Source organism: Manduca sexta, chromosome 18 (genome assembly GCF_014839805.1).
Source record: "Manduca sexta isolate Smith_Timp_Sample1 chromosome 18, JHU_Msex_v1.0, whole genome shotgun sequence".
Classification (NCBI taxonomy): domain Eukaryota; kingdom Metazoa; phylum Arthropoda; class Insecta; order Lepidoptera; family Sphingidae; genus Manduca; species Manduca sexta.
Window position 1 is genome coordinate 11,521,337 of NC_051132.1, and position 21,085 is coordinate 11,542,421.

At 33.7% G+C, this 21,085-nt stretch overlaps 2 protein-coding genes across 6 annotated transcripts; one reads left to right on the plus strand and one right to left on the minus strand.

The window, feature by feature from the left end:
- Positions 1 to 52: 52 nt before the first annotated feature.
- Positions 53 to 12,644, minus strand: LOC115441665 (angiotensin-converting enzyme). 4 transcript variants are annotated; one of them, XM_030166533.2, is made up of 11 exons: positions 12,603 to 12,644; positions 12,147 to 12,207; positions 3,594 to 3,957; positions 3,124 to 3,512; positions 2,725 to 2,913; positions 2,527 to 2,633; positions 2,221 to 2,369; positions 1,807 to 1,915; positions 929 to 1,722; positions 535 to 690; positions 53 to 280 (listed from the first exon to the last, which is right to left on the minus strand). In XM_030166533.2, exons 3-11 carry the CDS (start codon positions 3,917 to 3,919, stop codon positions 106 to 108), a joined length of 2,394 nt encoding a protein of 797 aa, XP_030022393.2. In that variant the 5' UTR covers positions 3,920 to 3,957; positions 12,147 to 12,207; positions 12,603 to 12,644; the 3' UTR covers positions 53 to 105. The 4 variants fall into 4 exon arrangements, with proteins under 4 accessions (XP_030022393.2, XP_030022394.2, XP_030022392.2 ...); XM_030166534.2 differs by lacking the exon at positions 12,603 to 12,644 and adding an exon at positions 12,438 to 12,582; XM_030166532.2 differs by lacking the exons at positions 12,147 to 12,207; positions 12,603 to 12,644 and adding an exon at positions 7,401 to 7,437.
- A 77-nt stretch (positions 12,645 to 12,721) lies between these two features.
- LOC115441625 (spliceosome-associated protein CWC27 homolog) lies at positions 12,722 to 20,098 on the plus strand. 2 transcript variants are annotated; one of them, XM_030166487.2, is made up of 10 exons: positions 12,722 to 12,919; positions 13,095 to 13,203; positions 13,645 to 13,745; positions 14,653 to 14,803; positions 15,289 to 15,478; positions 15,902 to 16,032; positions 16,280 to 16,517; positions 16,655 to 16,855; positions 18,839 to 18,979; positions 19,936 to 20,098. In XM_030166487.2, exons 1-10 carry the CDS (start codon positions 12,878 to 12,880, stop codon positions 20,084 to 20,086), a joined length of 1,455 nt encoding a protein of 484 aa, XP_030022347.2. In that variant the 5' UTR covers positions 12,722 to 12,877; the 3' UTR covers positions 20,087 to 20,098. The 2 variants fall into 2 exon arrangements, with proteins under 2 accessions (XP_030022347.2, XP_030022346.2); XM_030166486.2 differs by lacking the exons at positions 18,839 to 18,979; positions 19,936 to 20,098 and adding an exon at positions 17,471 to 18,562.
- Positions 20,099 to 21,085: the final 987 nt, after the last annotated feature.

The window sequence follows — 21,085 nt, forward strand, 5'->3', positions numbered from 1 at the left end:
GTTTAAATATTTAAATAAAGGGGTATATAATATTAAAATAAAAATAAAATTATCTGCTTGAAAACTACTAACCACGTTTATTACAAAATTTCAAATTTAGATCGCTTATTTGACATTACACCAGCCAATAGGAATGCGGTGCGCACGCACTATTCTTCTTAATAATTTGAATAACGGTCGATAATATCGTTCTAGAGGTGCTGAAGAGATGTTACGTTCCCCAGTGATTGCTTCTAGAATGTCGCTCCAGTGTTGCGAGTTGCCGCGCGACATTAAATCTCTGAAAAGTTTAATATCCGGTAAATTAAAAAAATATACACAAACATTTGTATGTCCTAAAAAACTTGTATCAAAAGATGCCTTTATAGATCGTAATACGCTATTGATTTTTTAAATTAAATTCATTAGTATACTGATGATTAAACAAAACTATTGACTGTTTAATGGTACGGGGTCAAAGTAATTTGGGCGTTTTTTTTGGACGTCAATTAATTTTCCAGTCTTACTCGTATTAAAGATGTAACAATGACTTACTTTAGTATTTTGCCAACCGTCTTAGAGCCGTATATGTCGCATTTATTCATAGTAATGGTTGGAGGAATAGATTCATCTGCGTTACGTCTTCCGAAAACAGCGGCTTTACATAACGTTTCAAATAACTGATGCTGAAGAAAACTGCTTAGGAAGTACCTGAATAATTAATAAAATGCTTAGTGATATTACACAGTTTTATTAGAATGAAAGAGTGTATGATAAGGCATTTATTTATTAAGCTCCGATACAAACAGATTTGAAGAATTTACGTTATTCTTATTGTGAGGGTGAAATGTGAATTATTTTTTGAATTCATAGCAACTACTTAACATACTTGCTACTTCGTAATTTATTTACTTATTTTTGACAGACGTTAAACATCTATAATATTTACCTCATTAATGGTGTATTATCTGGTACATGGAACTTGGCTCCAACATCAAAATACTTCTCTCCTCTTCCACCAGGCGGCGCTATCCCTTGCAATTCTAAAGCCAAATCCCAAAAATCCTTGTTAATTGTTTCCAAACTACCCTCGAAGTATCTCCAACGGTACTCGTCTATTAAAAAGGAAAATGCTATCTGCGGGATTTTGTTTAAAGCCTGTTTTAGCAATAAAGTATCTTCTAGCGTCATTTTTTGTATTTTATTTTCGTCTAGTTCTTTGTCGGATGGCAAATCTATTACTGTTTCCTTATCTCGATTTTGTTCTTCGTTTTCACTAATTGAATCAATGATGTCTTCAGAGCCATAGCTATTTGTTACTACAGTGATATCGTCGTTTCCAAAACATTCATCTTCTGGTGTATTTTCTTGTGTATCAAAATCAATTTTCACTTTGTTACTACTTGATATAATTCCCTCGGGATGATATATTCTCAGCTCTCTATCATTTGTTCTTATTTGGATACTGTTTTCATCAATTTTAAGTTCTAAATTATTATTATTAGGATCGATTTCATCGCTCATATCTCCATTCCTTTTTCTTATCTTATGTTGTTCTGTATTAAATCTTGTTTCTGTTAAGTCATCAAATTTCTTATTATCCAGTTCTATAAGTTCGATATTGTTGTTTGTAGCGTATAATGTAGTATCGTTGATAAGGCCCAGTCTGTGAAGGTGTTGTGGTGTCAGTACTCCATACATTATAGTGTCTCCAATGGCTTCATGTAATGCTTTGTTTGCTTGCTGTAGAAAAGAAATAAATTTCACCTTATGAACAAAGATGTCTGTGGTTTTTGGGATAAATGGTTTATAAAGGGATAAACTTACTCGGAATATTGCAGGTTGTTGTTCATAAGCCATATAATATTGGATATGACCTAGCTCGTGGTGTAGAACGTAGAAATTTTCCATTGATACGCGCCCGCAGAATAATATCCTAAAATAAAAATATTAATTTAGTCATACAAATCTAAAAGGAAGTGGTGTGTTCGTTAGAGCAGTAGATTACGCTTCTCATTCACACAATTCAGTATTATAGAATATGATTAACGTGTTCTGATATTATAGTTGATCTACAGCGCATTTTTAATACGATTTTTACAAAAAAGCAATACTTAGAACAAGGTTGCAAGTCTCCGTCAGATAATACATTGTCCAGCACCCTCGTGGCTCTACACCTATTAAATATAAAATACTGATAACAAACAGTAAAAAATATTATTTTCGGCTGTCAATGCTAACCTGAAATCGCCATCTTGAAACATGTCAGCAGCGGCGCCATGACAGCGGATGTTTCGATCGGTTTCCCGTTCAAGAATTGATTCGCGCCAAAAAGAACCCGTCATGGCGGGCAAGCTGAGTGATTGATAGAAATCTTCTGCTCTTTTTACCTAAAATGTATTGTTATGTATATTTTTAATCAAGAATAAATAATAATTACATCCCATTACACATTTAGAAGCAAACACTCACTTTAAGTAGACATATAAAGCGATACAGTTGAAATCCGATCGAGATCCTTACAAAGATAAAAAAAATAGTACTCACCATGTGCATAACGGTCCAATTACTCTGTTTAATTCGTTCATCCAAATTAATGCTGTCTTTTAATATTAAATCAAGCAATGAATCCCAATTTTCTGCCCACATATTGCCTGGAAAGAGGAACGTTTCGTTTAATTTTCAAGACATGTTTAAATTGAATCACAATGACATATTAGCTAGAGGTTTAAGAACTTTATTCACCTAGTAAATGGGCCGGTATAGGACCTTTTTCCGGAACATCATTACCATAGTGTTTCCTTAAAAAATACCTTACAATCCCATGAAGTGTTTTGTATAAAGGCAGGATATCATTATAGAGCTTCCTGCATAACTGTCTTAGATTTGGTATTTCTAAATCTTCGCGCCAAGACACGCCAATGTTTGAGTATCCTAGAAAATATATCAGGAATAATGATATCATTTAATCTTAGCCGAATGAAATCATGTTGTTTTATAATCTGATTACAGATTAATTGCCGGTGTTATTATCTCTTACAGCAAGCGCATTATTGAGTAAATAGATTCATAAAACAGTAAAGACACTAATTGATTATTATGCAGTAGAAACGTTGTACTGAACGCATTTAGTTTTCAAGTTACCATTTCGTCTGGCGGCCCTATTTTCAACGTCAACTAACTGTCGATAGGGCAGTTTCATTGTTGGACCAACCATCTCCCTCCAAACGAGCCACAACCATCTCAAAACCTCTTCGTTTCTCGAATAGACCATCATATTTTGAAAATCATCTTCGCCTTTCAAACAAATTGTGTTTCGCTTCCTCCATTTTTGTTTTGCTGCAATCTGTGCTGCTACAAAAACGTAATCTTTGTCTACCATGTGATATACCTCTTTTATATTCGTTAGATAATTCAATATGGCGTCTTCAATCACAGTGGAATTGATTTCTGATATGTAATTTTCCGTAGCAATACAAACTTCGGCTTTAGAATAAATTGATTGCAGTTCATCGTATAAGTTACTCAATAACCTGGAGATAAATAAATGTTACGTAAATGAATTTTATCATCAGCTAGGCATTCCTTAATAGTTAGGGTTAACGTCTATATACCTTGCTTCTTTATTAGTGAATTTTGGACCTTTACACAATAAATACGTCTGCCTTCTTTGAGTGTTGTTTAATAACTGACTTTTGTCCAGTGCTGCCAGCCTATCGCATGTCCTTCGTTGCCACGCTAATAAATTTCGTTGATATTTTTCGGATCTCGTTTCTAATTCAGGATTGTCAGGATCTACAGACGAATCCCACGCTGTATTAGCTCCTATAGCGTTGAGTTCATCATAGTCTTTATTAATAGTTTCGAATAATTCATTGATATCAGAGCAAAGATATGTTTTGAAGGTAAATAGAATTAATATGAGATGTAAAGTCTTCATTGTGGATAGTCATTCCATTTGGATTAATTGTTCTGTTTCTGAAAAAATAATATATTAATATTATATTAATAAGAAACTATCAGTGAGGCTATATAAGAAGACAAGTCTTAGCTCTGTCCATTTTAAAAACCGCTGGCATATTTATTTATCAAGCGGATATAAATTCATAATGGCATTGTTATTTTCTTGCATGCCAATTTTCACCTTATTAAAATTACAAAAAGCTATAATTTCTTCAAGTCAACATTAAAACATTCGTAAACATATATTAAACATATTAAAATAATAAAACATCACTGACGTGTGTAAATGTCGACTTACCGCTATTTTCAATAAATTATCCCAATCACTATTTCAATCTATCTCAAAAATGAACCAATCAGACGAAAGTTGTTTTGACATGCTTACGAATGAGTTGTATTGATTGGTTCAGTCTCGGCATCAGATTATAGATTGAGATTGGGGTCATTTATTGAAAACGGCTGCTAGTTTAAGCTCAGCGTAATCATCAAGTATCGATATGAAATTTTATAACCAGGCTTTGTTTATCTATTTAACAGAAATCAATACAATAATCAGTTGGTAATCGGGCAAAATGAAGTGTTTGCGATAAAACGCGCGCACCGCGTTTTTAATGAACGCACATTATCAGCTCAAATCACAAAAGCTCTTAACGAGAGTATCGGTGAAAGCTTTGATAAGCGTAACCTCGTCAGCGGAAATCCGTAGTTTTTAAGAATTAGATACCCACGTAAATAGCTGACGAGAACAGACAGCAGAAAAATTATTGAAATTTCTTGGTTAATTTAGTTCAACTATTGAATACATAAACAACAGGAAAGACTAATTTGCAACTTCACTACAGCTGTTTTATAACAAACATTAAAATAAACGGTGGGATTTAAGCAGGTGCACTTATCTATGCTAGCAAGCTTTAACTCGCGCCTCCGCCAGCGTAAAGTTTTTTCGGGATAAAGTAATGTAGGAGCCTGATAGTGAAAATAGATTTAGTAATTTCTAAGAAGCGCGTTCAAACAAACAAACTCTTTAGCTTTATATATTATATTAGTATAGCTCACGGCTGCCTGCGTGAAAGAGTTTTCCGGGATAAAGTTCCTACTCTATATTTTCCTGGGATAGAAAGTATTCTATGTGCTTCCAGAGTCTTAAACTATTTCCGTACCAAATTCCTTCGAAATCCATTGGGGACAGATGCGGCGGGGGACTTTATTTTATAATATTTTCTTTATTTTATAATATTTTCTTTTCTTTATTTTATAATATATTTAGAAATTATTGTTTTCGCAACGGAAGCTCTCAAAAGGAACACATTTTCCCCGATGTGAAACATATCTCATTTATTCTCCGCTTCTATTGGCCATAGCGTGATATGGACACAAATAAATTTTCAATTCGAACCAGTAGTCCCCGAGATTAGCGCGTTAAACAAACTCTAAAGCTTTATATAATAGTGTAGATAGATATATAAAGCTGAATAGTTTATTCTAATCTAATCTCATGCACTACGAAACTGATTTTGAATTATTTTAACTAATAGGAGGCTATATTACTCCTCAGTGCTATAGCACTGAGGAGTAATATAGCCTCCTATTAGTCAGGACATAAAGTAGCCTATAGGCTACTTTTTTTACTTTTTAAGAAAAAATTTTTTCACGCGAGCGGAGTCGCATGCAACAGCTACTAGTAAATAAAGCTGAAGAAATTGGTTGTTTACACGGTTGAAAAACTCTTTCATTCGTATAAGCCATGCTAGAGAATGCTTCATCCGGGAGCGAGCTAGAAGCTAATTATTAATATATAATTATAACAATAAACACTAATAAAACATACACGTATACATAACTTTTTTTATTGCTTTGAATGACGAAACAAGTTTGCCCCTCGCCTGTTGGTAAGTGATATAACCGCAGAAATAGACATTGCGGTGGTACCTACCTAGGCGGACTCTAACTTATGAGAGACCTACCACTAGTAACTACATCAAACATGGTCATAGTAACATACAGTGTATTTTTATGTAAGCTATGAGGGTGGTGACTGTGGGTGAAATATTCTGTAAAATTCGCCCTTTACACCGCAAGTAAAATCATCTTGTTCTACAAAGAAATAGGGAGCATATTACCGTTTTACGATAATGCGAATACGTGACTAAATGCTGTTTTTAAAGACGTAAATCTGACGAGATGCGTTCAGAAAATTCGGTAATGTATAAACATTATACTATACTATAAACTGGGTATTGCTTGCGGCAAAAAAACCTTAAAAGAGTTTTTCTATCTCAGTTTTAAATACAAAACAATAAAACTATATTTACAAAACTTCGATTATTTCGAAATAACGTTTCCCTGATACCGCTTTTGCGCTTACGGTAGTATAGTACTCGACAAAAAAGTATTCAACAGTGTATAAAAAGAACCCACGGATTTATGTACGTGAGAAACTAATAATATGATGGTGGTGAGCGGATATGGGTATCGTCCTGAATAATTACCGTCGTATCTGCGTGTATATTCGGTTTCAAACAGCCTAGAATAATTGTGTCGACTGGCAAGAGGTAATCGTCTCTTATCAATAGAAATTATCTGGATTCCATTCTGCTTACCATCAACCGGAGTGGAGCAGTATGAGGTGCTCGTATAAAAAAAAATATTGCCACACTTATCAAAACACTAAAACAAAAAAAATGATGCAAAGTTAAATTAAATTCTTTAATATAACCTACAGCTTAGTATTTTGAATGAGAAGTTGTTAATAATGAATTGATTTTATCTCTTTTCACAGGTGATTACCCGACAACTATTAAATATCTCACGGTCTTTAGAATAAATGCCAGCCTACCTTAATTTACGTTGGTGAATTCTAGGACACAGCTTGTCAGTAGTTTTTGGTGGTCACTAACAGCCTAGGGTAGGTAGTTACAAATTGAATAAGGTATCCTCCTAACAATAAATCTTTATTTCTAAGTTTTCATCATGTTTCAACTACATATCTGAATAAAATTATATCGGTAGTTAATTATCATTGAACTTAATTCCGGTTAACTTTAATTATCAGATAAAAAATAGGTTTTCGGTTTTAAAAATTCAGATAAGTTGCGCGGGTTTAGAATTTATGCACCTGATATGGTAACCGGCTCACCCTCTTTTCCTTAACGTCATGTTACAAACTAAAAATAAATCAGCGAATCGTGAAAGCACTAACAGCATCTCTGTTTACATCAGGTTTTCTGATTCTTGATGCCATACGTACATCAAATGTAATTTGAACTCGGAACACGTTGTGTCGGTTACCAATTAAAAAAAATACAATAAATATTCACTAACACTGGGATAATAGTTCACACCTTCCTAAAAAATAAATTCGAAAATCAATTTAAAAACATATGAATTAGTTTTTCAAATCCAAATCAAATAAAAATCGAAGTTCGAAAATACACTTGAAAATAAATAAACCCACTCACGTTTACATGTGTCGCCACGTACAGCCGTCAGTCGACTGAAATTTGTTCAGTGTATCGAGATAAGGCTGGGTGTACAACGTGGGCGATGCAAATTAGCCGGCGATATTTCGTAATTCACCATGACAGCCGATCCCGCCCACTGTGTGGAATTCAGTTTTTACACCATTGAACTCTAATTTGAAGCTAATCTAGGCAATCTAGATTTTTCGGTGACATTTTTATTCATGGGGCAAAGTAACTTGTAACCATTCCCAAAAATGTTTTTTTGTTTGCATATATAATTCTAGCACAGACTATAGTAGGTCTAAGGAAACAACCCTTTGTAGTTGATGTAAGTACTAAACACTGCTACTGCCATACATTATAGTAAAGAAACGCAAATCAGAATTAATTAGAATTGCATATCACTTCATGACAATGCAACGATTTATGGGAAAAAACTTTATTAATATGTCTGAATCACAGCTGCAATACTTAAGCTGAGTTACTGGGCGACATTAATTGAATTTTGGCAATCGAGATCATTCAAATGAGTTATATAATCATGCACAACAGACTTGGCTGGTAAGTTGTGTATTCAATGCCTAAAATATACCGCTGTGCTGTCCCTATTATTAAGTAATTCAAGAGCCTAAGTTTTAAATTATTTATTGTCAGTAAAATCAATAGGTATGGTTTGATACGCTAGTACTTTACTTCTACTAGGTCACTATGTAATCTGAACCCTTAATTTGGCATTTAGCGCCTACGCCCTTGTTTCTATTGGCGTCACACATAAGACAAAATTTCATATCCCATGGGAACATTAAAATCATCTTACACCTACGTTTGGGTCAATGTCTCAATAAAAAAAGCCTTTGCTTGTCATTCCACTAGAGACATTATAGAAATACTGAAAAGATGCGTTTTAGCTTGGCATATAGCACGCACGGGATAGATCGTCCGGGGTTTCATTGGAAAAAAAGGTAAGATGAAAGCATTTCCTTCGCTTTTTGTACTGTTAGTGAGATTGCTAGAATACCTATGTTAAAATTTGCTCTTGAAGCAAAAAGTAAGTAAAGTAAAGAATCTACCCTTAGCCCATTAAGTAATATATTTTTTTAGATTTATATAAATAGTAAGTATAAATAAAATAAATCTTAAGTAGCTATATCACTTTATTGTGTCACCAGCCTTAAGCCTCGAGTAAGTAGTACAAAGCGTAGCTGGAAGGCACGCGGGCAATACAAGTCACTCTTAATTCCAAAAATAAATAAACACCGGCTATCGGTCACATCACCGAGCTGGCTGGAAATGTATAAAAATAAACTTTAATTGTTTCTTTATTTAAAAATAAACAATAGTTCTTACGTAATACTTAAACGATACTATAAGTAGTTCATCGTCTTTTTGTTTTGTGGATTATCTAAGAAGTCCCATTTCCGATTTCCGAAATGAGAAACAATTCGATTGATATTATTGGCAAACTGTTTTGCAACTCATTTAATTTATCGATATCTTATGCCTGTTAGATGGATTGGATTATAAAAAGTATTAGGAATAAATGCACTTCTACTTAATATATCGCGAATTTATAGAAAATGTAAATATATCAATGAACATCGAAGTAATAATATTAACTAACATAAATACTCTCAGCCATTCGTAAATTACTCCGTAACGTAAACAAAACGTTTCCATGTCGCCGGCCAGTGTGAATCAGTCTTAATTCGTGTTGTGTAAATAAAAGATTCGTTATCCCGCCTCTATTGAGAAAAATCGCATTGTTTTTTTCGGGATTAGCAATTGTTACTGGCTGGATTTCTGCTGGATAATATTTAAAAAATGGAATAGTGTTTTTTTTGGATTTTGACTAAAGACAAGATGATGAAAGCTGTTCGTGTGATAGGCCTTGTGTTGCGTCACATGAGATAAAAGCTTTTTAGCTCAAACTGTGTACGAATTTATTATTGCGTCAAAAATAATAAAATCGTACACAGTTTGAGCTAAAAAGGACTACAAAGCATGATATGGCAGTGGTAGTATATTGTCATTACTCGGACCTAGTACACATTACATCTACTTACTAGAAGATTTTAATAATTTACTAGTAAGAAAGATAAGAGGAATGGCGTCGGTATTCTTAAGCTCATCAATAAGTCACAAATATTATAAAACTATGTGCCAATATTTTCTATAATTCCGGCCAGAAAATATAATCTATATATATAAAAATGAATTGCTGTTCGTTAGTCTCGCTAAAACTCGAGAACGGCTGAACGGATTTATCTTATCTTGGTCTTGAATTATTCGTGGAGGTCTAGGGAAGGCTTAAAAGGTGAGAAAAATTCGAATAATTGCCGGGAAAATCCTCAAAACAGCATTTTTCTATTTCCCATACAAACGTTTTCTAAATAAAATGGAGAGTCAATTTGTAATTTATTACCGCTGCATAAAGTTCAAATTCGCGTGCGCGTTGGAGGATCTAATATCGCGTTCTGAAACTCAACAAAAGTGAAAGTGAATCGCGAACGCGACAAAATTGCATAGTCTCAAAATACATAGTACATAAATAGTGGTCGGCTTCGAGAAACTCAATTTTAGCTAACTTCAGTTGTTAATATAATATATAACTCAAAGGTGACTGACAGTGATATATCAAGGAACAGCCCAAACCATTGGACGGATCGGGCTAAGACTTTACATGCATAAAGCTACTATGACGTAGGCATCCCCTAAGAAAGGATTTTGATATATTCTACCCTTAAAGGGATAAAATAGGGGATGAAAGTTTGTATAAATGTTCTTAGATTTTCGACTGATTGAACTGAAATTATAGATTGGGGATAAAATTAGTTTGAACCTATAAGTACCGGGAAAATATGTAGCAAGACTTTTATCAAACAGTGGAATTTTATCCTGGAAAACACCTTCACGCGGGCGAAGCCGCGAGCAAAAGCTAGTAAGAGATAAATACTTATTTTATTTTTAAATAAATGCACTGCATTCTATGCTCTGCTATGCCAAAGAAATTCACGTGCTCGAATATCTACGGAGGCTCGCATAACATAATACTAGTTTTTGCTCGTGGCTCCGCCCGTTTGATAAGATTATCTTGTGATTGAAGTCTAATAGAGCACTTTGTACAATAATATTTTAAGGTTAAAGGTTAAGAATCTAGTTTATTTGTGTACCAGATTCATCTAAATGCATTGAGCAGTTAATAATCAAATTGATTAAACATTTAAACATATAAACAAATTCACAAACTTTATTTACATGAATGTTAGTAGGATTCGTGGAATCGGCTCCGACTTGCATTTCATAGTAAAGAAGCTATTCAATAGAAGGAAGGATTTAATATTAGAAATGCGTTTCATTTCTTTAAAATGCAATAAACACGTCAACGTGTACACCCTTTGGTTGCGGCGCAAATACTTTTTGGTAGAAATGTGGTTTTGTTTTTTTAACGTATTCAAATAGGGAATTGCCTACTAGAATAAAATTGTTTTTAGCTTTTTATTTCGGTTTTATGTCGTTGTATCGAGTTTTAAAAAATATTTTAGATTTTCTTAATTCAACTGGTTCGTTGGCACCCTTCCTGACACCTACAATAATTTCTTATTGTTTAGATACCTACACTTATACGTATATAGGTAATAGGTATAAAACGTAGGTTTTTGGTCTTAATTTATTTATATTGGCACAAATAAATGTTCGTCGTAAGTGACTTCACTGCACCTGATGGCAAGTGACTGGTCTCCAGATAAAGTGTCAACTGATGAGAGACAATTATCCGTCACCAGCTTATACTTATGTCGACATTTGAAATACAGACTCATCCCGAAACCCGACATACGAGTATTTACGCGGGCCGGAGGTTTTACACTTTAGGTATGGTGGTTGCTATCCGGGCGGCTATAAACATCCACCGGCACTGGCACAGTTAAGCACGTTAGTTGTTCAGTATACTGCGAATGGCGGTTTTTTATACAGATGAATGATGAGATCTTGATGTTCGACTACCCACCTACCCTTAGATAATAGCTAAATTATCCAAATTTTGAATTCCAAAGCAATGCAATGTGCTCGTCCCGTAGTTGCTACTTTGCAACCTGCAGTGTTGAAAACTTCCACCTAAAATCCACCGAGTGCCCGTCGCGCCGGTTCAAAACATATAAGTAGATACTTAATTACAGGGCCACTAGGCTAAAAAGGAGGAAGAGGACATTAAATTTTGATTTGTACGCGTACAATGCGCTTTATTAAAAAAAAAATACGGTACACTTTATCTTGATGTGTCTTAAAGTTTTATAAATAAAACACTAGATATACTTATACATAAATAGGGTATAGACGTGTCAGAAGGATAGTTCGATCATTATCTAACTGCTAACATATTTAGAGTTACATATTGACAATTCATTAAGGTTATAGCTTAAGGTCCATTTTTCATACATTTTGTTTCACCTTTAATCTGGGTAACTAAACAAGTATTGACAAGTTAAAATTTCGTCGTATTAAATTTTAAAGGCCGAAATATCCATGCATATTAATTATTTTTACGTTTTTCTTTCAACTGCGAGAACTAATCACTAACTAGACGTGAATTTAAATTCTTTACTTGTCAATACTTGTTTAGTTACCCAGATTAAAGGTGAAACAAAATGTATGAAAAATGGACCTTAAGCTATAACCTTAAAGGTGCCACATTTTTTTTTAAACCGCGAGGCATCTCCCCTATTTAAACGTATAAATGCCGTATACCTGATTGAAGACAGTATCCAAGCGTAGTTTGGGCGGTAAGGGCGACCCATCCGAGGCTGCACTATAGGGCAAAATAACAATAATAAAAGTTAATTATTTTTTTGATCCCCTTAAGTTCAGGAAAACAAATAAAATAGTTCGACATACACATCGATATTGAATATCACATCGAAAGCTAAAAAGTCTCATTAATTAAGTAATTTCTAAATTATTAAAAATATTGATTAAAAAAAATGGGGTATCTATACCAGAGTACCTTATACGAAAGCCTTATACTAATATACTTATTACCGCGCCGCCGCGTCGTAACATGTCAAAACGGCTGTAGCTATGACACCATGTTATCGCGCCGCAAGTTTTTGCTACACTTCGTCACCCATTCACCACTGACCGCGCCTTAAGCGTCACAAAGTAATTTTTAATAGAAAAAACAATGATATTATTTTCCTTACTTACCTACTTATATAATATAATGCTCGTTAACTTTATTTGTTTTATTTTTTTGGGGGTGATTATAATTTTTACTTTATTACCCTCATGCTCATCATCTAGTTATATTGTGTGGTGATATGGAAATTGGAATAAAGTTTTGACGTTTTAGTTGACAGTTGATATTCGTGTTCCGACTGGCGTTTGTTGTTCTTACAGAAAATGAAAAAATAATTCTCTTTTCATTTAAAATAAGTTGTTATTGTTGTATGTGTGAGAGTTAAAACAGGGTATATCTAAATATGAGTAATATTTACATCCAAGAACCGCCTGCTCTAGGCAAGGTAAATATTTTGATCTACTTTCCCAAAACTAGCAAATTCAAAGCAAAATATGAGAATCCAGATTACTATTAGAATTCATAATCGGATCTAATGGTATTGCTTTTATTTTATATGATTTTTCAGACTTTCGATGTCCCAAAACTCCATTTCTAGGTTATAAATAAATTTGTTTTAGGTTCTGCTAAAGACCTCTGCAGGTGAAATTGATATTGAGTTATGGACTAAAGAAACACCGAAAGCCTGTCGAAACTTCATACAACTCTGCTTGGAAGGATATTATAATGGTTAGTATATGATTTTGAATTCAAATATTTAGTTAAGGTGGTGTCTTCTGCAAAACGGCCCACGAACAATATTTTTAGTAGCTGTTTATTCCAAATTTATATTACATTGAGGCAAAAAAAATATATATATTTCTACAACTTGGTATCTTAACTTCGATTGTTTCATATTATTATTATGTTGACATTGTATCATTAATTTAATGATTAAAATGCTTCATTTTTTTAGAGTCCTTGCATCTCCTCTTAAAGTTAACATAATTTTAATTTACAACTCATACTAAGACAATGTCCTAAAGAATATGATGTTTAAAATTTTCAAAAAGACAAAAATATTTTTTTAAATAAATTATTTATAAATCTTTGCATTATCTTTTTCATAAGTACCTTAAGAAAACGAGTAAATAGTTGTGACGGCCTACTTAAATTGGTTTAAAATTTCAGGTACAATCTTCCATAGAGTAGTGCCAGGGTTCATAGTGCAGGGAGGTGATCCAAATGGAGATGGGACTGGAGGGGATTCTATTTATGGAGAACCTTTTAAGGTAAGTAGCTTGTATGGTTCTTCAATGTTATTGATGTAAAGTATGGGAGTCACAACCCTAGCATATCTAAATTAAACTCTAGAATAGCACTGTATAATTATTTATTCAAAGTTCCAGAGTATGTTAATACACAGCGATGTACTTAGATGGTAACGGTCACAATTTAGTGGAAATACTGAACTAACAAAGGTGCACGTCACTTTTATATGGGAGGCATGGTGTGACACAGCATTCTCACACAACGCTGCACATGCACTTACTGTGTTCATACAAGCTTATAAAGTATCTTATTTATTACTTTTTCAATATCCTGAGCCAGTTAACATTATATTAGTAATTCACAAAACTTATCAGTAACTGTGAACTAACATTGCTATGAAATTTCAGTAATATGCTACATTACATATTTATCCTCACAGTAGTGAGGCCCAGATAATTATTATCATATAATATTTCCCATGCAGGCTTAGATGTGAATCATTTTATGTGAATCAAACTAAAATGCCACAGTGGCATAGTTGTAATACAGTTTGACCATTACATGACCATTCTCCTATAATTGAAGAGGCACGTCACATTGTTAATTGTACGAATACTACAACATTGTATTTATTATATGCCGTGTATCCTTTGTTGGGGGTCCTTAAATAAATAAGTAAATTGACTGCAGTGCTGATTGACATTGACTAAGACTGATTCGATCCAAGGGACGGGCAAAGTGATATCGGGTTTTTTGAATTAGTGCCTGATAGTCTCTCCTCCCTATCATGTGGAATGCTATACACACAGTGGAAAGTGGGTGAACCAGTTGCACCTCTGCCTACCGTTTGGTGAAAAAGGTGTGATTGTAACACTAAGATGTTGCAGCAGTCTCTTACTGGTTATTTAAGTGATTATTTTTTTTCAGGATGAATTCCATTCCCGCCTACGTTTCAACCGGCGAGGTCTGGTTGCAATGGCCAATGCGGGCAAAGATGACAATGGATCACAATTCTTTATTACGCTTGCGGCAACACCTGAACTACAAAATAAACACACTATATTTGGAAAAGTTACTGGTATGTAAAACTAGGGATCAATACTAATATATAAAATTGAAGAAGTTGTTTGTTTGAATGTGCGCATATCAAGAACTATTAAACCGTTTTTAGAACTTTTTTTTAGTAATAAAATGATACATTAGTCCTGAGTGCTATATACTACTTTCTATCCAAGGAAAATATTAATTTAATTATGTGTAAACTTGAATGTTCCAGAATGTGGAATTTAAGCCATATTATCGAATATGACCATGGTTGGCCAAGGTTTATAGATATATCTGTTAGAAATTCCATATAAATGTATTTTATGAATCAAAAAATTTTGAGTCTAAGAATATTTTTTTTCTTACAAATAGTTTAATGAAGTTATACATTACTTTTGATTTTATTTCAAATATTTATAATGATATAAATAATACGATTATCAGCACTAAACAAAGAACACATTTATTAATCACAAAACAACTGTCTCAATAAATTAGTAATTAAATATAAATTTTCAGGAGAGACAATATACAATGTTCTGAAGCTGGCTGAGGGACTTATAGGCCCTGATGACCGACCAGAGCACCCACACAAGATCACAAGCACTACGGTGTTGATCAACCCTTTCACTGACATAGTGCCACGCGTGACTGAGGCTAAAGTTGAAGAGGCCCCGAAAAAGAAGAAGAAAGAACGACAGGGCATTAAGTGAGTGTCTATGTTGTGGATTTTTTTCTAAAAGTATGCCTTGATACTTGTTAGTAAGCAACATTCTTATAGCAGACGAGTCCCAGAGTGGAGACCGCGTCTCGGTAAGCGTAGCGTAGGACGACCTCCGACCCGCTGGTCCGACGATATTCGTAGGATCGCCGGATTTGGTGGACGCTGGATGAGGAGAGCGGAGGACCGAACAGCGTGGCGCGCTTTAGGGGAGGCCTATGTTCAGCAGTGGACAGCTGTAGGCTGATGATGATGATGAACCTTCTTATACACAAATTGTTCTATTAGTTGACATCATTCACAATTCGATATTATGAAACTTCCCTAACAGATATTATTCACATTAAAACATTGCTAAAAAAAGAAAAAAAAATATAGATAAAAATGATAGTATATGCACTTGATCCTCAGAAATTTCGGCTTGCTTTCTTTTGGCGAGGAGGCTGAAGAAGATGAGGGTGAGGCTCAAGAGTACCGCGGCAAGCCGAAGTCTACACATGACCTGCTAGAAGACCCCAAACTAAGCAAAAAGACTGCTGCAGGTGTTAATTTTTTTTCTATGATATATGTAACTACAGGGTAAAGTTTTATGATGAGGCAGTAAGGGGTCCAGTTACTTCTAAACATCAAAAGACTGCAACTAATTGAGGGGTCGAGTATTTTAAACATAAGAAATTTCTTTAAACTTTTTCTATACATTGTATGTGTATTAAGGAAATTTTAAATGAGTAATGATATAGGCATATTTGAATACTATAGTAATAACGATAAAATTGGCATTTCTTCTAGAGTTAGAGCTAGAACAAGATTCAAATATGGAACTATCAAATAAAGAAGAAGAAATAAAGAAAGAAGAAACTGCAGCAGCAGTAAGCAATATTAGAGATAAATTGAGTTCTAAAAAGAGAGAAAGAAGTTCGGATAGAGATAGTAAGAGAAGAAAGGAAGAAGAAGAAGAAAAGGAGAGTGAGTCTGAAGAAGAATATTATATTGGCAAGGAGAGGGATATGGAACGCCAGAAAGAAAGGTGGAGATGTACACTATATATTTTTTTTAATGTTAGTTATAATTGTCTCGCTAAATATTGTTCCAAAGAGTGTATTGTAACTGTAAAATTTATAGATGGTATGATTGTGATTCATTTTCGTATTTCATTTATCTTAGGGATAGAATAAGAGGCGAGATCAGACAATTGAAGAAGGAGATGAAAGGCTCCAAAGAAGAGAAAGTTAAAGAACAAACTGATAAAGAAGATACGAAATTAAAGACATTGGAAGAAGACAATGAAATGTATAAAAAATTTGTAGAAGAGCAAGAGAAATATAAGAAAATTAAAGAGAAGATACCAAAGAAGGGTGCTGCCAGGTAAATATATTTTTTAATCTTGAATTTAGTAATAGTTCTAGTGTTCTTTTTAGCTTATATCTTATATATTGTCGAGTATATCGTTTTTTTTTGTCCGGAATAAGCGTCAGTCATAATATACAAAGGGTAATAATACGTGTCTAAACCGATCCGTTCAGTAGAAATTGCTGTATTTAATACTTTTCTGTATCAAATAACCGAATATCAGAAGTGAAATTTTATCAAAGTAGTTATTGAGTAGGTTCCTTTATGGTTGTGTTATGAAAGTTTGTATTATTCTGCCATGTTCCGTATAATTATTCCCTTCTATGTTATAATGAAATAACCACGCTCTCCAAATCTCTATATTTATGTGGTGAAACCATCGTCTTACGACTCTTGGCACGGATCTTAACAGATGTTGAATACCTTTTCCTAAATAATACTTTAAATTAATAAAAATCATCAAACGATTTATAAGTACGCGATTAATAAATTCGTATCGGTATTGAATTGTGTTACCCAACGTCGCAAAATGGCTGAAATTTTCTTAGTGATGTTTAAATTATGAGGAGTTCAAAAATACACAGCAAGACCTCAAGACATTTATAATACAAGAATACCCATCGATTTCAGACACCGTCGAACGAAGGTCGAACGAAAACCACCGAAAAGAAAACCGTGGGTGAAGAATTTATACGAAAATCGAGATTATCCGGACAATTACACCGATTCTAAATTCTTAGAGGATCTTCGCAAGAACTTACACGTTGAAAAAGTCGGATTATACGAAGCTATAATAGGATCGTTTCGAGTCGCTATACGATTATGTATATGTGTTCTTTATGCTGTGTTATTCGTCTATATGTACAATAACTGGATAAATACACAAACAGTTATTTATCTGTCATCAACCGTTACCGCTATCAGTTATTTGCTATACGTTACCGCTGAAGGAAGTGCTATTTTGAGACATTTACAAACGGTATTAGTATATATCGTTTTTGGTTATTTGCTATCACCGATTTTGCATACATTAACTGATACGGTCAGTACAGACACAATATATGCATGGGCTGTTATTATGATGGTGATTCATTTGATGTTTTTTGATTATGATGTTCCAGCAGCGTTTGTTTCAAAGTCTCTGTCAATAAATGCGGCCATTTTTGGCTCAGTCTGTCTAGTTTCTCGCCTGTCTACTCCTTTCGATGCCTTTATATTATTAACAGTTTCGGTTTTGTTCTTTGTTTTAAGCCCACAGTTGTTTAAAGTATATTTACGGACGAAGTTATTTATACTGCTATTTTTAATAACGTTATTATTAACGGTTGTAACGTTGTACACAGTTTCAGTAACGTTATTGTGGTATTTTATTGCGGTTGTCAGTGTATTGTGTGTGTACTGCCCTGTAATGTTTGTAAAGTGGCAGAAATATAAGGATAACATACACGGGCCGTGGGATGAGGCGGTTATTAACGATTCTGACGATTTAGAGGAATGTTTAGGGAGTGAAGTTAGGTGATATTGATGATTTACGCGATGATTTTTATGTGTGTTTCTTTTATGTTGAGATAAATGTGTTTGCTTATGTTGTGTATAATATGAATATGTAATTATTTCGATGAAATGTGATTCATAATCAAATTGATTCCAAAGATGAATATAGCGAGAATATTAATTTTTATTTCTTGACATATTTGTAATTTTTAAACGCTAGTTTATTCTTAAAAATAGATATATTGTAAGGTATATTTACAATGTTTTGTACACATGTCCTAAATATATAATTTCTTCAGAAATGGGTTTTATGTTTTCCTAACATTTCTCCTAGTTGATGTTAACAAAAACAAAACAAAATTACAATAATTCCATCTTGGTTAAGTTATAGATGGCCATCCATTAATGATCTCGAAAAAGACTGATCTCTAGAATTCAAAGCTAAGATATTATTTTGTTAACATGAAAGCAATATTGATAAATTGCATACCAAATTACTTTTAGAGAAGACTTTACACTGCAACTGCTGGCGAAGTTTAAATCGAAATTGCACGCGATTAAAGAGAAGAATGAAACAGAAGGAGAGAAAGAGCCGACGACCTCGGAAGCTGTTAAGGATGACGAAAATTTCAATACTGATGATTGGTAAGACATGTTACTAGTTTTTTTGCTTGCAGTTTCGCCCGCGTGAATTTGTTTTCCGGGATGCAAGACCCGTTAAATATTATCCTGGGATAAAAAGTAGCCTTAATCCTTCTTAAGGTATCGATCTCCCATCATGCAAAGTTTTATCGAAATCGGTTAAGTAGTTTAGCCGCGACAGCGTACGAGAGAAAGTTACTTTCGCATTTAACATTTAAGTATAGATTATATTGATTTGTCGCCAACTATGAATAAGGAGATGGAGAGAAGAGCTTCGACGTAGGTAATTAGGCATGTAAATGGAATTCAGTAAGGGGAAGTTTAAATCGTCTTATTCTTTATGGATAGCGATTTCTTTAAAGAAATACCTCAGGCTGTATCCAAGATTCCTTTCTACAATCCTAAATACCAATAGAAAACAAAAATTTATTGCTGGTGGTAGGATATATTTTATATCAGCCCGGATATCGATCACCGTACACAAGGTGTTAAAACCCGCCATAATGGCTTACGTGAGTTTGTCGCGTTCCAGGATTAGCCTGTGTACATACGGTTCCAACAGTCTGGCTAATTGTGTCGACTGTCCAGGGATAATCATCTCTCGTGGGTCTACATTCTATTGGACCTCACTCCGCTTGTCATGAAGTGCAGTGGCGTCACTTTGTCGTGTCGAAATATTGATGAACCTATTGGAGTGAAATATCTAAGCGACAGACTTATTGCTAGTATATATAATTGTTCCGTTATAGCTATGTTATTCTCATACATATTATTGCTTTTATTTGCTGGGCTTTATTAAAAATATATTTTAAAATCATCAAAGGTTCGGAGCGACATAGTCGTGAAATAATGACCTAGCTACTTAAATAAAGAAAAAAAAAAACGGTTGTAGAAAGGCGTCATCAATCATAAAATACAAAAGATAATTTATTAATATATTTGTATTCGTTATTTTACAGGTTGGGTCACAAACTATGCTTCGAGGACAAAGGCGCGGTGTTGGCAAAGGATGCGTCCACTAAAGGCGACGATTGGTTCGATATTTACGATCCAAGGAACCCAATCAACAAGAGAAAGAGGGAGAAAGTAGATAAACAGAATAAAAAATAATTTTAAACATAATTTTTGTTTTATTTATTACTGTTGCCCTGATATCCATACGTAACCTTTCCTGTTACAAAGTTTGTAAATTACTGTAGCGATTCATAATGCCATCTATTAAGGATAAAAGTAATCTATTTGCTAATGCGGGATGTGATCTATCCTTGTGCTAAATATCAAGCAAATCCGATCAGCTATTTCTGTATTTACTTCTAACATCCAAAATTTTCACAAATATTTGCATTTAATATCATAATAAGTATTGTATCTTTATGTAATAGTAATTCTTAGGAATGCAGGTTTCCTCACGATGTTTTTCATCACCGTTAAAGCATGCCAAAAATCCACAAAGAAAGACATAACTATAAAAGTCAGGCGTGCGTGCGCATTGGCTTTGAACCTGCGGACATTCGATTAAGTGAAAATAACCTCATATAGAAAAATCCAAATGACTGGCTTTCATCTCATATACCTACATCCAAACATACAAACATTGGCACTTAATAATATAATAGGTAATCTAGATCTATCTATCTATTTTGCTGATGTGTATTGTATTTTTATTGCTTATCATAATTACTGTTGAATACTTCAATTGAGTACTTTAGTAGTAGTAACTTTGTAGGTAATATACTGTAGATTTCTTGAAGATATTATTTAGAACATTTTTTGTTCATTCGCAAAACAATTACGCACAGAGCTGGTGAAATAAGGAGTAAAGCTATGTTCTGAGTGCTGTAAAAATTAAAACAAAGAAAAATGAACAAAAAATAGTATATTATTAACTCTTTTATATTTATTTGCAAATGAAGTAACGTCACAATGGAAAATATTTTCATGGGAATTTAAATAATCTTGTTAAAATAATTTAATTGAATATTATTCGTATTTACATCGGGGTGAGTCATATTACTTTTTATACGTTCTTTGAGGTTTTAAATAAACTTGAAAAATTATTCGTTTCCTTTATTAGTTATTACGATAGGTTTACCAAGTTTTTTCTTAGAC

What these genes read in the sequence shown, in the direction of transcription:
- LOC115441665 (XM_030166533.2), bottom strand. Translation starts at nt 3,919, where the DNA reads ATGAAGACTTTACATCTCATATTAATTCTATTTACCTTCAAAACATAT. An exon ending in TTTCAAGATGGCGATTTCAG is followed by an intron (nt 1,916 to 2,220) that starts GTTAGCATTGAC and finishes TTTTTATTTTAG; the next exon opens with GATATTATTCTGCGGGCGCG. An exon ending in GATAATACACCATTAATGAG is followed by an intron (nt 691 to 928) that starts GTAAATATTATA and finishes TTAATTATTCAG; the next exon opens with GTACTTCCTAAGCAGTTTTC.
- LOC115441625 (XM_030166486.2), top strand. Translation starts at nt 12,878, where the DNA reads ATGAGTAATATTTACATCCAAGAACCGCCTGCTCTAGGCAAG. An exon ending in AACCGCCTGCTCTAGGCAAG is followed by an intron (nt 12,920 to 13,094) that starts GTAAATATTTTG and finishes AATTTGTTTTAG; the next exon opens with GTTCTGCTAAAGACCTCTGC. An exon ending in TATATTTGGAAAAGTTACTG is followed by an intron (nt 14,804 to 15,288) that starts GTATGTAAAACT and finishes ATAAATTTTCAG; the next exon opens with GAGAGACAATATACAATGTT.